A 15,450-nucleotide genomic window follows, 5' to 3' on the forward strand; every position below is an offset into this window, starting at 1 on the left:
GGTGCAATGCAATGCTCTCCACCGGATGAAGCTATGTGAGGAAGGTAGGTCTGTGGCTCTCCAAGACATAATTGTGCGGAGCCCCATCTAGCTGTCGTCTCTCCAGGGGAACAGTAGGCAGCTCAGGGGCGTGTTGTTATATTTCACACTTAATGATGTGCAAGGCATCCTCAGCTCTTATCTGCAGGCCTATTTTAGTCACTGACACAGACTCTAAATTACCCCGTAACAGCAAATACAGCCCCAGCATAGTTAAATGGTGTATATAATGTTTTGTTAGAACCGCCGTCCTGACAAGTTCATACAAATATCTCCATCGAATACGCCATTAATCATCCAGCGGAGCACCTGAACCTGATCTTTTTTTTTTTTTTTTTTTTTTTAACACATTTTTATTATGTGAAAGAGTATCCATCAAGGATCTGGAAAATGTTCTGAACAATATCCAACTTTTTCTTCTTTAATATTAAACCTACTTTTTGCTACCTACACAACCCAGCATGCCTTAAAAACTGGAATACAGACTTATCAAGCCAATATTACAGAATCATGGATTTTAATTTTTTTTTAGCTACTTAACTGTCATTTTAGCAAGTCTTGTTTTTGTGGTTACTGAAAACATGCATTTCTTTTTTAATATTATAATACCTTATTACTGCCTACAGCCACTTTAGCATGAATGTGATGTACATAATGTAATTTACCCCGCCCCAGTGTGGACTCATCAGTTTTCATACTACCCTGTCTGGCTTCCTAAAGCCTTTCTGATATAATGTTTCATGAGCACCTGACAGCAGCAGGCGTGTACAATACTAACCAGCACATAACACTTACTACATAGCACGTGGCAACAATTTGTGTGGTCCTATATGCTGCTTTTTGACAGAACCCAAAAAACAAAACAGGCACTATTCACACCATATAGGTGTAAATAGCCACACATTATCTCTCAACACTCTGACGCGTTCCTGGGTTGCAAGTACTGTACAATAACTTTTCTGATGAAATTTTAAAATGTACTGGCTTTGAATTGTTATGATTTTCCTGGAGCAGCAAAATCAGGGCAGCATACAGTATCTATACATAATTAAAGGAACATCACCTCCCTGTGCGGCTGACTTTAACATAATCATTTATTCATCTATAAGATATACACAGCATACCTTCTATAGGACACCCTGCTGACAGCACACATCCAGCGCACTTTGATATTCTGGCAACGGATGTGCTTCTCCGTATGTTTTTCTTACTATTGCCATGGATTTTAGAAGCTGTACCTTAGCTTGTTTGTCTTAATGTGTATTTACATTTCTGTTTCTTTAAATTCAATTTCATTTTGAGGCCCTATTTCTTAAATCTTATATCTGAAATTTCCTTCTGGATTAATAAAATATCTATCTATCTGTCTGTCTATCCATCATTTTAAATGTTATAATCTAAGAGCACATTTTAAGTATATCTCACAGATACACAAGCAGACAGATGACAGAATGAAACCAATTTGCTGAACGGTGCAGTCCTTCGAAGACAAGTCTTTATTAAGTTTGGATTTTTAAATTTCCTGTGGGTGAAGTGACCGTACTGAACTCCAGAAACTAATTTTAGCAAGAATGGGAAAAATGTGTGTGATCTCCGTTACAGAGGATAGGATGCCCTTCTGACAAAGCCCCACTTTGCAATGCTGCTTGATATCATCTATTTTTTATGTGAAATCTTGCCTCCTGTGGCTTTAATCAAAAAAAAAAAAAAAAAAAAAAGAAAAAGAAAAAATGCTCACTAGCATGGCGTAAATTCTTAAATGAAATCAATAAGTCCTAGCTGCACTTCCTTATAATGCCGACCTAAGGGATAATGGTTTCTCCCATAATGGAATGAATATGATAAACATCAGTGTACAATGTGCTGTACTCACATGAGATTAAATGTATATCACGCAAATTCACTCCATCAGAAATTGCAGTTAGATTAGTGGCCTTCGCTTGTTCCTGACTGCTCTCTACTAAAAGTTGAAGTCATCCACAAATGTAAGGCGAGGTGTGCTGTTACATTGCCAGTTCAAATCATGCAGCTAATTCACTGCCTCGTAGGAAAATCCAGCCAAGTCCCAGCAGCTGAAAAGAGTAACACCTGAGGATAAATAACAGCAGATGGTGAACAGAAACAAAAATTAATGATCTAGTTTGGCTTTATTCAGAGAGTCACTTTAATTCTTGGGAGCCTTGCTGTGGTAGCACGTTCATGGGAACGCGGATATTTTGACAGCTCCCCCAGTGACCTTCACCTGAGCTCAGGGACGGGGAATTATGGCCTCAGCAGTGCCATCAGAAAGTCATATTTACTGTACATAGTGCCATTCCCCCAGGCAGCACAAGGCCTAATAAAAGCTTATGTTTTTTTTTAAACAGTCACTTCTACTTGTTTAACAGGAAAATAAATTCCCAAATTAACATGACTATATCTATTAAAAAAAAAGTAGATTAAAAATCAGTTTTTGATCCTTATAATGAAGATGATAAATAAATAGATTCTCTCAGTAAGACACAGAATGCAGATCTAAAAGTAGTCGGCATGGATGTGATGTCGTATTCAATTGGTACTTTACAGTATGACATCAAAGCGCCCATGTTTGCCACATAATGACAGAATGACTGTGGAATAAGTGGAAGTTTTTAAATGTTCCTTTGCACAGCCGTGTATTTTGCTGCAGTGCACTGAAGACAGCAGGAACTACAGAACAGCATACTGTATTCATTGCTTTGTCAGAATCTCATCCTTCAAGTAATTTAAACGTTAAGACGTCAATTCATTGTGGCTCGAGCAAAACATACCTAATACAGTGGTGAAGCTCAGGAAGAAAAAAAAATGGATTAGTGAGACACCAGAGAGAATAACCACAAATGAAACAATTAGTTTCAAGTATAATTCAGAGGAGGTGCGAATGCCACTGGAGAGAAGACATATGGATGATAAAGCCCCAGTTTTATCTTATGAAGCTATTTCTACTAAGAGTGGAGCAGTGGAGTTATTAATTCAGGCATATCAGCGTTAGAAGCATCTGACATGTAATGTCTTGAGGGCAAATGTTGTTTTTCTTTGGGAAAAAGCTCACACATTGTCAATACTGGCCATTGAAAATGACTAAGAACTTCAGGAAACTCATTTTTAGTTAGCTACATTTAATAAATGTAATAAATCAGAGAATGATACAATTCATCCAATACATACAATCCAATGCATTAAAATTTATACAAGTACTTACATTCCTCTAAATCCTAATTTTATTATGTGTTATTTGCCAATTTTGAGAGGAAAAAAAGCTTGTTTTGGTACTTTTAAGGTGAAATTTATGAGCTACATACACTGAAGTCCAGATAAAAGACGCCTCTGACTTTCTGCTAATGGCAAAAACAGCAATTGTGCAATATTTTTGATGTTTCTTGAGGGTGGAACTTTTCCAAAGCTAAAAAACAAGACCGAGGTGATTTCTAGAAACTCAATGATAGACTGGCAATGGATCACATGCGGTCATGTAATCTCCCGCATCCCTTCATTCTGTCCATGAAGATGGAGAATGTACAGGTAATTCAAATCTGAGGGAGAAATGAGGGGGAACAAAGGACAGGAAATGGGGGGGTCGAGTAACGGAACCAGATGAATTTACAGGTGAAAGGTGAAAACATCTTTTTAGGTGAACAACAGGAATATGAGCCTTATGAAGTGGAACGGATTCAAATGAAATCTCGCGGTTCATTCAAAGATAGGTTGCCATCATTTCACTAAGTATTGCGCTACACTGAGTTTGAATGTGTAAAAAAAGAAATATGGTTGCACTAATAATGGTATCACTTTCACTTGAAAAGGCGATATTAATATAACTTCAAACGTTACAGCCTGGAAAGAAGATCTGAGGGTTATCATGAATTGCTCTTCATTTTAAGTCATGACCATTTCAAGTTTTTTTTTTTTCCCCCTCAAAGCAAACTGATCATCAACAAAGAAAGACTCTCACGGCAATCAGATTAGCAAAGAGTTGCTCTCGCCCACATGGATAAAATGACAAGGTAGCAGCATCCAGCCTCATGAATTAGCAACCCAGTCAGGAATCATTATCTTTTAGTGGCTTTTAGAGGAAACCGCTGTCACAGTGATAGGAAAAAAAAAAAAGGAAAGAAGAAGACAAAAATGACACTCATCTCGTTTCAATTAAATTTTGCAGTGACTGAGGAAGTAATCCCTGGTTTTGTACAACAGAAAACATTTACTTAACTCCCTTTCTTCGTGCTTAAGCACCAGTGAATGATAGCAGCACATTTTGTACATTAAAATTCATGACACCTGTAATATGCGCCACAACAAAAATTGTCTTCAGAGTGGAGCAGATATGGCATGTTGCTTATAATTAAAGAAGGGGCATGAGGTATTTGTTAAACCAAGATGAGCTGGCAAGAATAGAGGCTAATGAGCTACTACCTTTACTATGATGGAGAAAAAAGTGTTATGTTGTGCCGGTTACTATGCTGCACGCACGCCACTCGTCTCAATGAGGGGAAAACTCTCCAGAGCTGCAAGAGCGCAAGGAGAGGTGGGAAATATTTTATAAATATAGATCAAGCGGGAATACAAGTCTCCCTTTAAAGAATGGTGGTGTCCCTGGGGACACGTTGGTCTTGAGTGTAATGACTCCCAGTGCAGAACTCCTGAGACAAATTGCCACTGACCCCCATGGATTTTCCTGGGCACACTCGATTGGAAATGGACTATTCAATTTCCCACAGGGAGCTTTGCCATTTCCTTGCTATGCATCATTGAAATAGCATCCACTTTTGGGTTTGGGCACTAAGAAAATATTCACAGACTCTTGTATCAATAGTGCCAGGACTTTCAGCTCCTAATCACAGTTTAATTTATTCTATTTATTTCTTGACTCGACCACTGAGATTTGCTCTATTTTTTCATTTATTTATATATTTTTTAGCACGCGTAAAATGCTAATGTCAATACTAAGGAGAAATGCATGGCTCATGCCAAAATGTCTGACAACTATATATAGTAATTATGGGTTGAACTGCCCTTTAATCAAACGATATCAGCATTTTAAGATGATGTGTATATTTAAAGTAATATTTATTCAGTCAGATGCTGATCTGTTGGGCTTCTATGCTTTTATTCTGATGAGAGGAAGTGGAAAGAGAGAGGGAGGAACAACATGCAGCATAAGGCCCCAGGACACTGATAACACGACATACGTGTTAACCACTGTGCTGCCCAGATGCTGATCTTACACAGCTTTTAAAATAATAGTAATTGTGATAATGATCACTTATCGAGGAGGACGCATAAATGCAAAGGGACTCAAAAAAAATTTCGATCTCCAGCAGTGCTTCATTCAGTGGGAAGATTTCTCTTTCTTTTCTGTGCAAGCGTGCGTTTCTCGTTTGTTACAGCTGAAATGATCCATTGGCATTACAACGCCACCATGAAAAAGTCATGGCGAGGACACACGAAAATGAACTGGAGTGTGAGCGATTCCATGTAAATTCGTCACGCCGATTCCTTTTTTTTTTTTTTTTTTTTCCCAAGCAGCATTGAAAGCAGCAGCGTGCAGACTAATGGGAGAAGATGAATGAAGCATTAATGGTGGGGGGGAAATAACAATCTCTTTGAAGGTAGCTAAGCCACTTGCTGGCTCTCATAAATAACCCACACAAAGCAGAACTACACAACCATATGTCATTCTAAGAACATATTTTTGTGTGCATTTTTATTGCATTTGAGAGGATACTGAGAGGATAAATGAGAGCCCATACACTAAACACTACATCACAACAACACCTGGCAGTATTGCGTCAGGAGGACAGTAAAATGGATTTAATCCATGAACTCAAAGATAGAATTTAGCTAAACAAACCAACATGCAAAGGCTGCATTTCACAGTCTACAGCTGAAGTATCGGTATCTCCCTTTTATCTATTTTCTGCTACGATTCAACCACTCCATTCTGCCGGGCCAAGAAATAGAGTTTTTCATCACTGCAGTCTCTCACTGGCATCGACCAGCGATATTGATCCGGAGCAGATCTCCTTCCACTCTACCTGGGGAGCTAGATGAGCCTTGTTCATATTGATCCAACCTTTTTATTCTACATTCTCCTTCGCCCTCTCTTTAGCTTGGAAAAAAATTATATTCTTGTCATCTCTCATAATAAATATTCTTTTGGAAAGGCATTGATAACTATTAATCCAAAGTCTGCTGTTGGATTTTCTTGTCACTGATGATTTACACACGCAAGACAGAAATTCTGTTGAAACCTGCCACCAACCTCAGAAACACTGTCAGTTATGGCAGTTTAAAGATGTGATGGCATTCTGCTGTTTATCTGATTGAGGGTGCAGCTATGGAGCTAAGACTGGCACATGGAGGCAAAACATGTCGATCAGAAAACCGGGCAGGCAGTTCCGAATGTTTGCCTGAAACAAATAAAATGAACTTCTTCAGAAGAAAATGCCCTCGTCGAACTTCAGGCAACAGTTTAAATGTTTTTTTCTTTTTTTCCTCGTCATTATTTTCTCTGGGAGTCTACTATAATCGCATGCCTCTGGTTTATAATCCCACTTTATCACACTATACCCCGTCTCCCTTTCTCTGCCCATTTCCTTATGCTCATTCTTTACGTGCCTCTTGCTATCGGCCTTAAGTCCTTCACTCTCTCTGTGTCTTTCTGCCTAGCCCTCAGGAGCAGGATCTGTGGTAATGTGCTAATCTGTGGAGCTTTAGTGCAGTCTTGCCAATCTGCCATGTCAAGATACACAAATCTCCCTCCAGGCAATTACAGGGCCTTTTTCCCCCCTCCACTGTAAGGGTGTTTGTTTCTCCATTTTTGTGGCTGTGACCCATCAAGTGCAATCAACTCATTTGTAACAAACGCTGATGTCCCTGCGGCAGCAGACGGAATAGGTCCAGGTACGGTGCAGATTTGGAAAGAGTCAGGAAGTAAGTGAAAAGAGGGAAGAATTCACTAAGTATGGTAATGGTCGCACAGCCTGGGAAGGAAGTCCAATAATCAAGAGAGTTCCTCTTTAACAAGGCGGCATAGAGGCTCGCTGCAGATAGACCGGAAAATCCTCTTCTTCTGACAGCTTTGAGACATTGTACGAGGTGAAAAATGCAAAACTCTGACAAAAAGCTTCATGTCCGAAACACACAGCGAAGCGGTGTCATTCATCATCGCCAACTCTCAGTCTGTACCAATTCACAACCCCTTTCTACAGAGGCGTAGACCAAAGCAAACCAAAATGAATGCCATTCAGAGCTAAATGACTTTTACTCGCTGAGCATTGTGCCACAGAGGCTCAGAGTTTGTAATTGCTATTGCTATCTTTTTTTTTTAATGAGAGGAAGCTGTAGTTGTATGAGAGGGTGGAGCTGACCTGGTCTGCGGCAATTTGTGCTACAGGACGTTGGCCGCATAGTCGCCAGGGTACCCTGCTTGGTCGTGTCTCCCTCTAAATCGGATCCTACCTTTAAAAAGAAGCATCATGTTTTATTGAACAAGGCTCGGCAGATCGAGAGCCATTCTAATCTAAAGTCTATGGTTGATACCATTAACTTGATGTTTACTGGGCATTTTAGAAGGGCAGTGATAACTGCTGTATTTTATCGTTATGTACTAAGTTGAAGGCTGGCTGATATAATTGGTGATATAAAAGGTCACCAACCGAACAGCAAAATACAGAATCATTTGATAATTGAGGACATCTATAGTAACTGAGGTGGATTTACATTTTTCATAAAACCAAACCTTGAAAAGATTTCTCAAATGAATGAAAGGGACTGCGGATCTGGGAGAAACCTCCTGAATCTCTTTTTAGAGTAAATGTCATTTCCTGTATTCTGGTGTTTTGACACTTGAAGAATGGTGGGTACATTTTGTAATTACATCCAGAGGAGTCGCCCCAAATCACATATTTGAAGATATTAAAAAGCCAAGAGTAGAGAAATTGATTTGATGACTAATATAGTTCCATTTCTAGGAGCAACACCCTTTTAAACACATAATTAGACTTCTGGAGCAGCCATGAGCTATCATTTTTATTTCAGTAAAAATATCCCGAAGATTTTGTTATAACAGAGTTTCAGACCTTAATTCAGCTTCACTGGTAACCGTGCATCTGCAAAAGCATCAGCCTGGCACACGTGTATGTGTGCGATGTGTGGCAAGTAGCAGCCAGTAGCAGTGAAAATGCGGAGTTGAACTGATTTAGTTTTGACTCAATAAAAAAGTGGAAGAGATTTGATGAAGCACTGAGTGGATAAACTGATGTGCTGGTTATCAACCGCGGCAAAAGTGAGAGGGTCCAAACTGATAATGTTGAAAATTGAGTGGCACTTGTCCCACCTTTGTTTAAAGATAGCCACGCCTGCGATTTAATGCACGATGCCCATGCATAAGTGTGATATCTGTGGAACAGCAGAGCATTTCTTCCTTCCTTTTTTTCCTGTCTGTCAGAAAATAAAAGCATGATAGTCCAGTCAACGGAGATGTGGAAAAAAGTGAGATGAGTCATCCTTCATTATATCCTCCAAAAGTGGGGCTGAATGCTTGACCTTTACAGAGAAGTAATCTGGCGTCTCTGTTGTGGCTGGGGCTCATCAAGCGGAGAGAATGGCAGCCTTTTTTGGCGGTTCGTGCACTGAGAATAATCTTGGGATCTTCGCAGAGCCACTAGCAATAGCCAAAGTGTGCTTATCGGGATGTGCGATCAGTTTTTGCACTATTGGACGGGCTCTGCTTAGCCCTCTCTAAAAGCGACCACATGCCACTGGGCTGATGATGATGCGAGGCACCTGATCTCAACTCAGTCAAACTTCATCAAAGCCCCAAATGAGGAAATATGTTTTTTAAGGATGGCGTTTGCTCAAAAGTAAAATTCAGAGGCGTAGAGAATCAACACCATGATGCACCGAGGCAGTTCTGGTGATGCGTGGTGGCCCAACACTTCTCCTTGATTCGCCACCCATCTGTACTGCATACACACTCCTAGCATTTATTAGATGGAGTAACAATTACACAGCAGCAGCCTGGAGGGGTTTGAGGCTTATAGCAAACCGGGGTTTTAAGGAGATAAATAGTTTTTCTTACATCAATTTTTAGAGTGTAATGAGCGTCATGCTAAGTGATGAGCTTTAAATTTAGATCCCTGGACAGAAAAAAAAATACTAAATTAAGGTATGTTAAAACACTTTTTGAGTACTTCTCAGCAGAAAAAAAAAAAGAAGCTGAGACTTAAAACCGGAAACTTAGCAAGTCTGTGACACTTGAAAGATAATGCTATGGTAAACATTTTTCTCTCACCTTTGTGTTTAGAATTTCCTCGTTTTTATTAAGGGAGCTGTCTGAATATGACAACTTTTGGAGGGAAACACTGAAATATACAGACAGCTCCCTGACATTCTCTGAGCACTTGGATTTCATTTCACTGACATTTCGAAAGCCTTACCTGCTGGAAATGACATGCTGTATACAGGACGCTTGAATATCAGCTTATTCATGAATATCACCTTATTAGTGAACAGGCTGGTTATTCGAAACATTTTAAAAAACTGTAGCCTCGCAGGAAAAGGAAGAAGATGCACCTTATTCCCTCCACCGTGTTCTCACTGGGGACGAGCAACGTGTTACTGATTTCTATGCAGCCTGTGCTTCAGCCAGGCTCCTCAGTTTTCAGACCAGATGGTGATGATGTTACCCATATGCCAAAGCCTGGATATGAAACCATGTTAAGATTTTCTTGAGCGAATTCTGAGTCAGCTTCCCAAAGAGCAACTTCTGACATTTTACACGATGGGATCGCAGATGATTGCTCACTGTAAAGTGTTATTAACTGAGTATGCCCCAGACACATGAATCAAGACTGCTGGGCGTGAGCACTCAGTGCCCCGCTCACTAAAGGACATCTTGGTTTTTCTTCATTCTCAAAAACATCAGCTGTAGGTGTTAACGTATATCCAAGAAAGAGAAGACTGCAGTCGCAGATATGCTTAATATCTGCGGTCAAAGCTGAGAAAATGTAATCCTCCGGGAGTCAATGAAGCTGAAATAAATTTACTGACAGCCTTCCAGGTTTCATGTCAGGCAACAAATCCAACATCTGTTGACAATTCAACGCACACCACATGCTATTTTGTTACCTGTCAAATAAACACAGCAAAGAAGTCTTGACAAGCTGCACTCTCACATGCCGTTCCACATTATCTAAAACAACCCGTTACGCCATCACCGCAAAGGTCTAGGATTCTTAAGATGGCCTACTCCGTGTTGAAGGCCATCATTGGAAAGTGTAAAGATCACTCCATTATAAAACTATTTTCCACATGAATGCTTGGTTTGCTGGAAGACCAAGACAGAAGTGAAAGCGAGGTCTTCAGTGCAGTGATACTCTGTCGCCTCATGGCCACTTTTTTTTTTTTCCATATTATTTAAAACTTTCAGCTCAAAATGCCACTTCAGGATTTAATGACGAGCCTTTCCATTGCTTGTCAAAGTCATCGCTACAACTGACTGACATGTACACAGACAGTCACGCGAAAGTAAACTGACATACTCTGACAACCAGCTAATATTAACATCGTCTCACAAACCCCGTCGCCTTAAGTGTCCGGGAAAGGAAGGCGGTGTGAAAGCTCTGCGACCACCCGACACATGTGGAACCAGCATGCACCGCTCTGCCATGTTCTCGTCGCCTGCTGCTCTCTGCCCTGGTACACGGAATAACCCCCTCGTCGGATCACACACAATCCAAAGGGTGCCAGACATCAAAAATATCTAATCCCGCCTGATGCCTACTGTGCTGTCAGAAGCCAACAACGGCAGGGAAGCACTACATGGTGCACTGAAAATGTATCAAGAGAATTACAAAAAATGCTTTCCAGTTATATTTTTTTTATTTTTTTATTTATTTTATTTTTGGGGGGGGGGGGGGGTTGTTTCGAGTGTTTTAGAATCCACAACAATTTTATTTGACTGCTGAGGATGACATAGAAGTCACTAAAATTTACTGCTTCATAAGACAAGGAAAATATGAGACAAATCATCGCAACACAGCTGCTGTGCCGTCTTTTTTGGGAACAATTGAAATTCTCAAGGCATGGTTGATGGTGGGAAGTGTAATCCTTGCAAACGACAGTGAAAAACATCACTCACACACAGCTTGAACAGATTTCACAAGAAGCTGAATGGAAAAACAGGTCAGAAAGACTTGCATCGAACATTTGTAGTAACAGAGCGGTTGATGTTTTTTCTTTTTTTTCCCCAAATGTGGAAGTGAGACCATTAAGTGTTGAAGTTCACGCAACTTCGGCAGAATGATCTTCTGTTATAGCCGCTGCACAAATTTAAACACATTAAATAAAATTCTAAAGAAGTCAGACGGCGGAGCTTGTATTGAACTGTCTGTGTTATGTAGAAAAATAAAGGAAGAAAAAGAACACATATCGTGTGTCTAGTGAGACCAAACACTCCTACGACACTTACTCACTGAGCAATGCTGAGTTGCTGCGAACCATTATTGTACCGTGCCACACTAGATGCTTTTTCTTTTCTGATTCAGCATGTCCTGGATGGGATGGGACACCAACGTCAGAACGCTGAAATGTCTCTTCTTTGGCTCTAATTGTATTCAATCATGTATATTATTTATTTATATTTGCCATACAAATACCACTATACAACATATATTTCAATTTTTAAAATCACAACTAATCACAATAATTAATCGCAATCAATCGCTCTTTTATAATTTAGTTATTTAATTACAGTTTTTAAGTCCATGTTAACGATGTATCTTGATTGGAAACCAAATGAATTAAAATAAAAAATGACTTTATGAACTTGCCTTTTTTTTTTTTTTTTTATTTCAAGCCAAAGTGCCATGCACTCAATGTAACGCAATGTCTACATAATGTCTACTCCAGAAATACAGCTTATCTTCAACAGCAGAAATGTTTGGCCTTGAGACAAAAGATTTATTTTTTTTTTTAATACTACATTATTCTACATTGACAACTGGGCAGACGTGTATACACAAAGTGTAGAGTTCATTACAAAGTCCATAAAAAAAAAAATACTAAAAATAAAAATCCATAGCTTTTTTTTAAAGTAAAACTAACCCTTTCCAAAGCGGTTTGTTGTCGTTAACTCCCGTGATTTATCATCATGAGGAAACAGGAAGCTGCTGACGGAGGACAAATTAAGGATGCGGCGAAGGGACAAAATATAATCACGTGATTAATTGAATAAAGAAAAAAAAAAGCATGTTAAAGGAGTGCTTCATAGCGTTAAAGCTGACAGCACTAATTTTAAAATACTAAAGGGACTCTTTTTGGTTTGGGCTTCATTCATGACTCCTACAAGACTTTTCACTAGCACACAAATTGGTTCTGATCATGTCAACAATTTTAATGTTTACTGTTGAAAACCACAAAAACTGCAGTGTGAGAACATAACCAATTTCCACACACTGTTAACCCACACAATGGCCATGAGATTGCCAATTTTTCTAACTGTAGTGTAGCAGGCTTGACGGTCAGGAGACCTACATTACAACTTAAAGGAACTGTGCCATTTTTACCTGTGCGTAAAATTCCTTTGCTCCCTTTCTGTAAACGGATTGTTGCATTTTTACTGTCGATAACATTTTTGTCGTGCAAAATATGTTGCCAACCAGCAATGGGATCCTCTTGCTCACCTCGCAGAACTCTCTGGGAATATGCATGATATAATGAAAAGGAGGGCAATTCCCATCTTTAGAAAGTCAAAGCAATCACATTAGAAAGTATACTAATTTAGAAATAGCCCAGTTGTAGTCGTAAGCCTGCCTGCACAGCCTGCACTTCCTCTTAAGCCGCACATGGCAGTTTATTGTGATGACAGCAATTAAATACCCAAGTGATTTTCTGCAAGCAGTGTTACGATTTATCCTACTGTGTGCCCTGCTCTCTAGAGCCGGACAGAAACAAGGTTTTATGGATCCAGTGTCAAAGCCCCGGCTGAAAGCAACGCACATAAACCAGCCTATTCTCAAGAAAGCAGCCATGAAACAGAGGATAAACCACACAAGTGGTTAATGTGACACAGGAGGACCTTTGGGGGACTAACATAATACATAATATTCTCACGAGCTTAAGGCAGACAATGAATACAAACTCGCCACTAGATTTAACTCTCAAACAGGGAATAAGTGTTTTTGACCACACAGTACATAATATGACTGACTGGGTTTCACACTGTATGGCACAAGGGACAACAAAGCATGGCCCAAATTAGAAGCAGAATGTCAGATTTGTGCCTCATCAGCATTCTCTCAATCTCTCCCTGCGGCTCTCCTTCTGCCACATCCAAGCTGGGCGTTTGGTTTATCATCGTGAAAACCTGTTAGTTTTAGATAAAGGCCTCATATCGTACAAAGCCACCACTCAGTAATACCAGTCTAAAAATCCACCGTCTGAGTGATTTGTGTAAAACTGCAGGTTGACATCAAGGATAGTACTCGAGTAGAATATATATCGAATATCGTTTCAGCTTGCATTCGCCGCAGTTTTGCTTATGTGTTTGTGATTTGATCTGTGAGTTGCAGTGCAGGTTTGTATTTCACAAGTTACCAAAAGTCAATACATGTATACATAGCAATGTGATGATACCACTGACAACTAACAAAACTGTCTCAGGCACTCACAATTTTGGAGCCATCTACAGAGGAGACCGGCTATACCGAATTTCGAATTCAAATGGATACATTTATTGTATTTATTCACATTTGTATATGTCAAAGAAGGTGTATGTGTTTTGAACATGGAAATGCCACTTACCTTGGGAGATAGAAAAATCAGTTGCTGCATTTCATCGGTTTGTGTGTGTGTGTGTGTGTGTGTGTGTGTGTGTGTCACGAGTCAATGTTATTCATGCTACATCTTTGACTCGTAGCAGCAGAGCGATTGCTGTTCCCACAGTGTACGCTGAAACTATACATCCACAAGGCGGTTTGGAGACTTACCTGTTCAGGTGATCAGTCACAAGTATATGACAAGAGACAGCATTTTAATACAACACCAAATTCTTTGTTTTGATTTCAAGAAAAAGAAAATGAACCAAAAACTGCCCAACAAAAAAAACATAGCAAACGTCAAAGCAACAGCGAGAGCAGAAATCCATTTTTTTTTCCTTTTTAAGGAATGCAGGAGGAACGCTTGAATGCCGTAGTGTTAAACACTAGTTGTCAAATTTAACGTCATACAGTGTGCGTTTTTGTGATTTTCACCGTACACCGTGACATTCAAGCTGCCCTCTCAATATGATGACTTGCTAAATTGGGTTTTACTTCAATAACCAACTTGAAAGAATCAAAGTTTTACCTTGAATGCTCAGTAGGGATCTTACAAGCCGAGCTTCCCCTCTCTGCCCTGAGGAGGAGAGTCAAATGGGAAAGATCAGAAGTCCACTTACCCCACAGGGAGAAGAGGTGAGGATCACAGCCAGGATGGAGGCCCACAACACTATGATCAAGCCTCACCCGCAATCCCAAGCCCATTATTTGTAATAAAAAGAGCGTAGTTACCCCGCGTGGTGGTGGTGTACTGGAACTAGGGACAGCAACTATTGTGTTTATATGCCCACATGAGTCTCATTTGGGATTCCCATGCATCAAGCAGAAAAAAACAAGAGGCACGGCTTTAACATGTGAATGCAAAGCCAAAGCGGCACCTACCTTGGAAAGCTTTCATTAATAGTTGAGAAAGCAATTTTTAAAATGCCAGTGACTTTATATACTTCTCTTCGCATGAGTATATGACTGCTACATGCTACAAATACTGCTGTTATAGCTTTAGAAAGCCAGACAATTCAAAAGGTAGTACCTTTATTTTTACCTATGAGATTTGATGAAATGTTCCATGAAGAAAGCAGATTCCAGACAAAAAGGAAGAACAAAAGGAGAGAAGACAGTGTCATGGTCAGGTCGGAAAAGGACAGAGGAGAGCAGAGAGAGAGGCTTGATGGCTGTTTATGTGTTTAAATGAGATGAAAATTTGGGATGGCGCAGAAGAGAGAAGGAAATACTGTTCTGTTGCATGACAAGGGCATGGAGCCACAGAAATGGAGAGATGAATAGATGCAAGAGTGTCGACGCAGATGCTCACACATGCAGTACAACAGCGAGGGCAGACGAGGATTAGTTAAAACAGTCAGTAAGCCACCAACATGCATTATTTCCGAATAATGTTAATTCAAAAGTCCCCTTAGTTGAACCACACCGTCATAAAACATCAGCATGTATGGACGACGTTAATAATTAAAAAAACGCCACAAAGAAAATGTGGAGAGAAATGACACGGCTACCCGGCAGAATGGGGAGATTAAAGCCAAATGAGCTTGAAAAGGGGGTCACATGGAAAAAAAAA

At 39.9% G+C, this 15,450-nt stretch overlaps 1 protein-coding gene across 2 annotated transcripts in view; it reads right to left on the minus strand.

Moving 5' to 3' along the window:
• LOC115055880 (neurexin-1a) overlaps nucleotides 1-15,450 on the minus strand; it is a 230,503-nt gene that overhangs the window by 197,976 nt on the left and 17,077 nt on the right. Inside the window, exon 4 of one of the 2 annotated variants that reach the window (XM_029521935.1) lies at nucleotides 14,407-14,454. The exons of the other annotated variant lie outside the window; for it this stretch is intronic. Coding sequence (XP_029377795.1) covers nucleotides 14,407-14,454 — 48 coding nt within the window. The remainder of the gene's footprint in view (nucleotides 1-14,406; nucleotides 14,455-15,450) is intronic. 2 annotated transcript variants of the gene reach the window in all.

This window comes from Echeneis naucrates, chromosome 15 (assembly GCF_900963305.1).
Source record: "Echeneis naucrates chromosome 15, fEcheNa1.1, whole genome shotgun sequence".
Lineage (NCBI taxonomy): Eukaryota > Metazoa > Chordata > Actinopteri > Carangiformes > Echeneidae > Echeneis > Echeneis naucrates.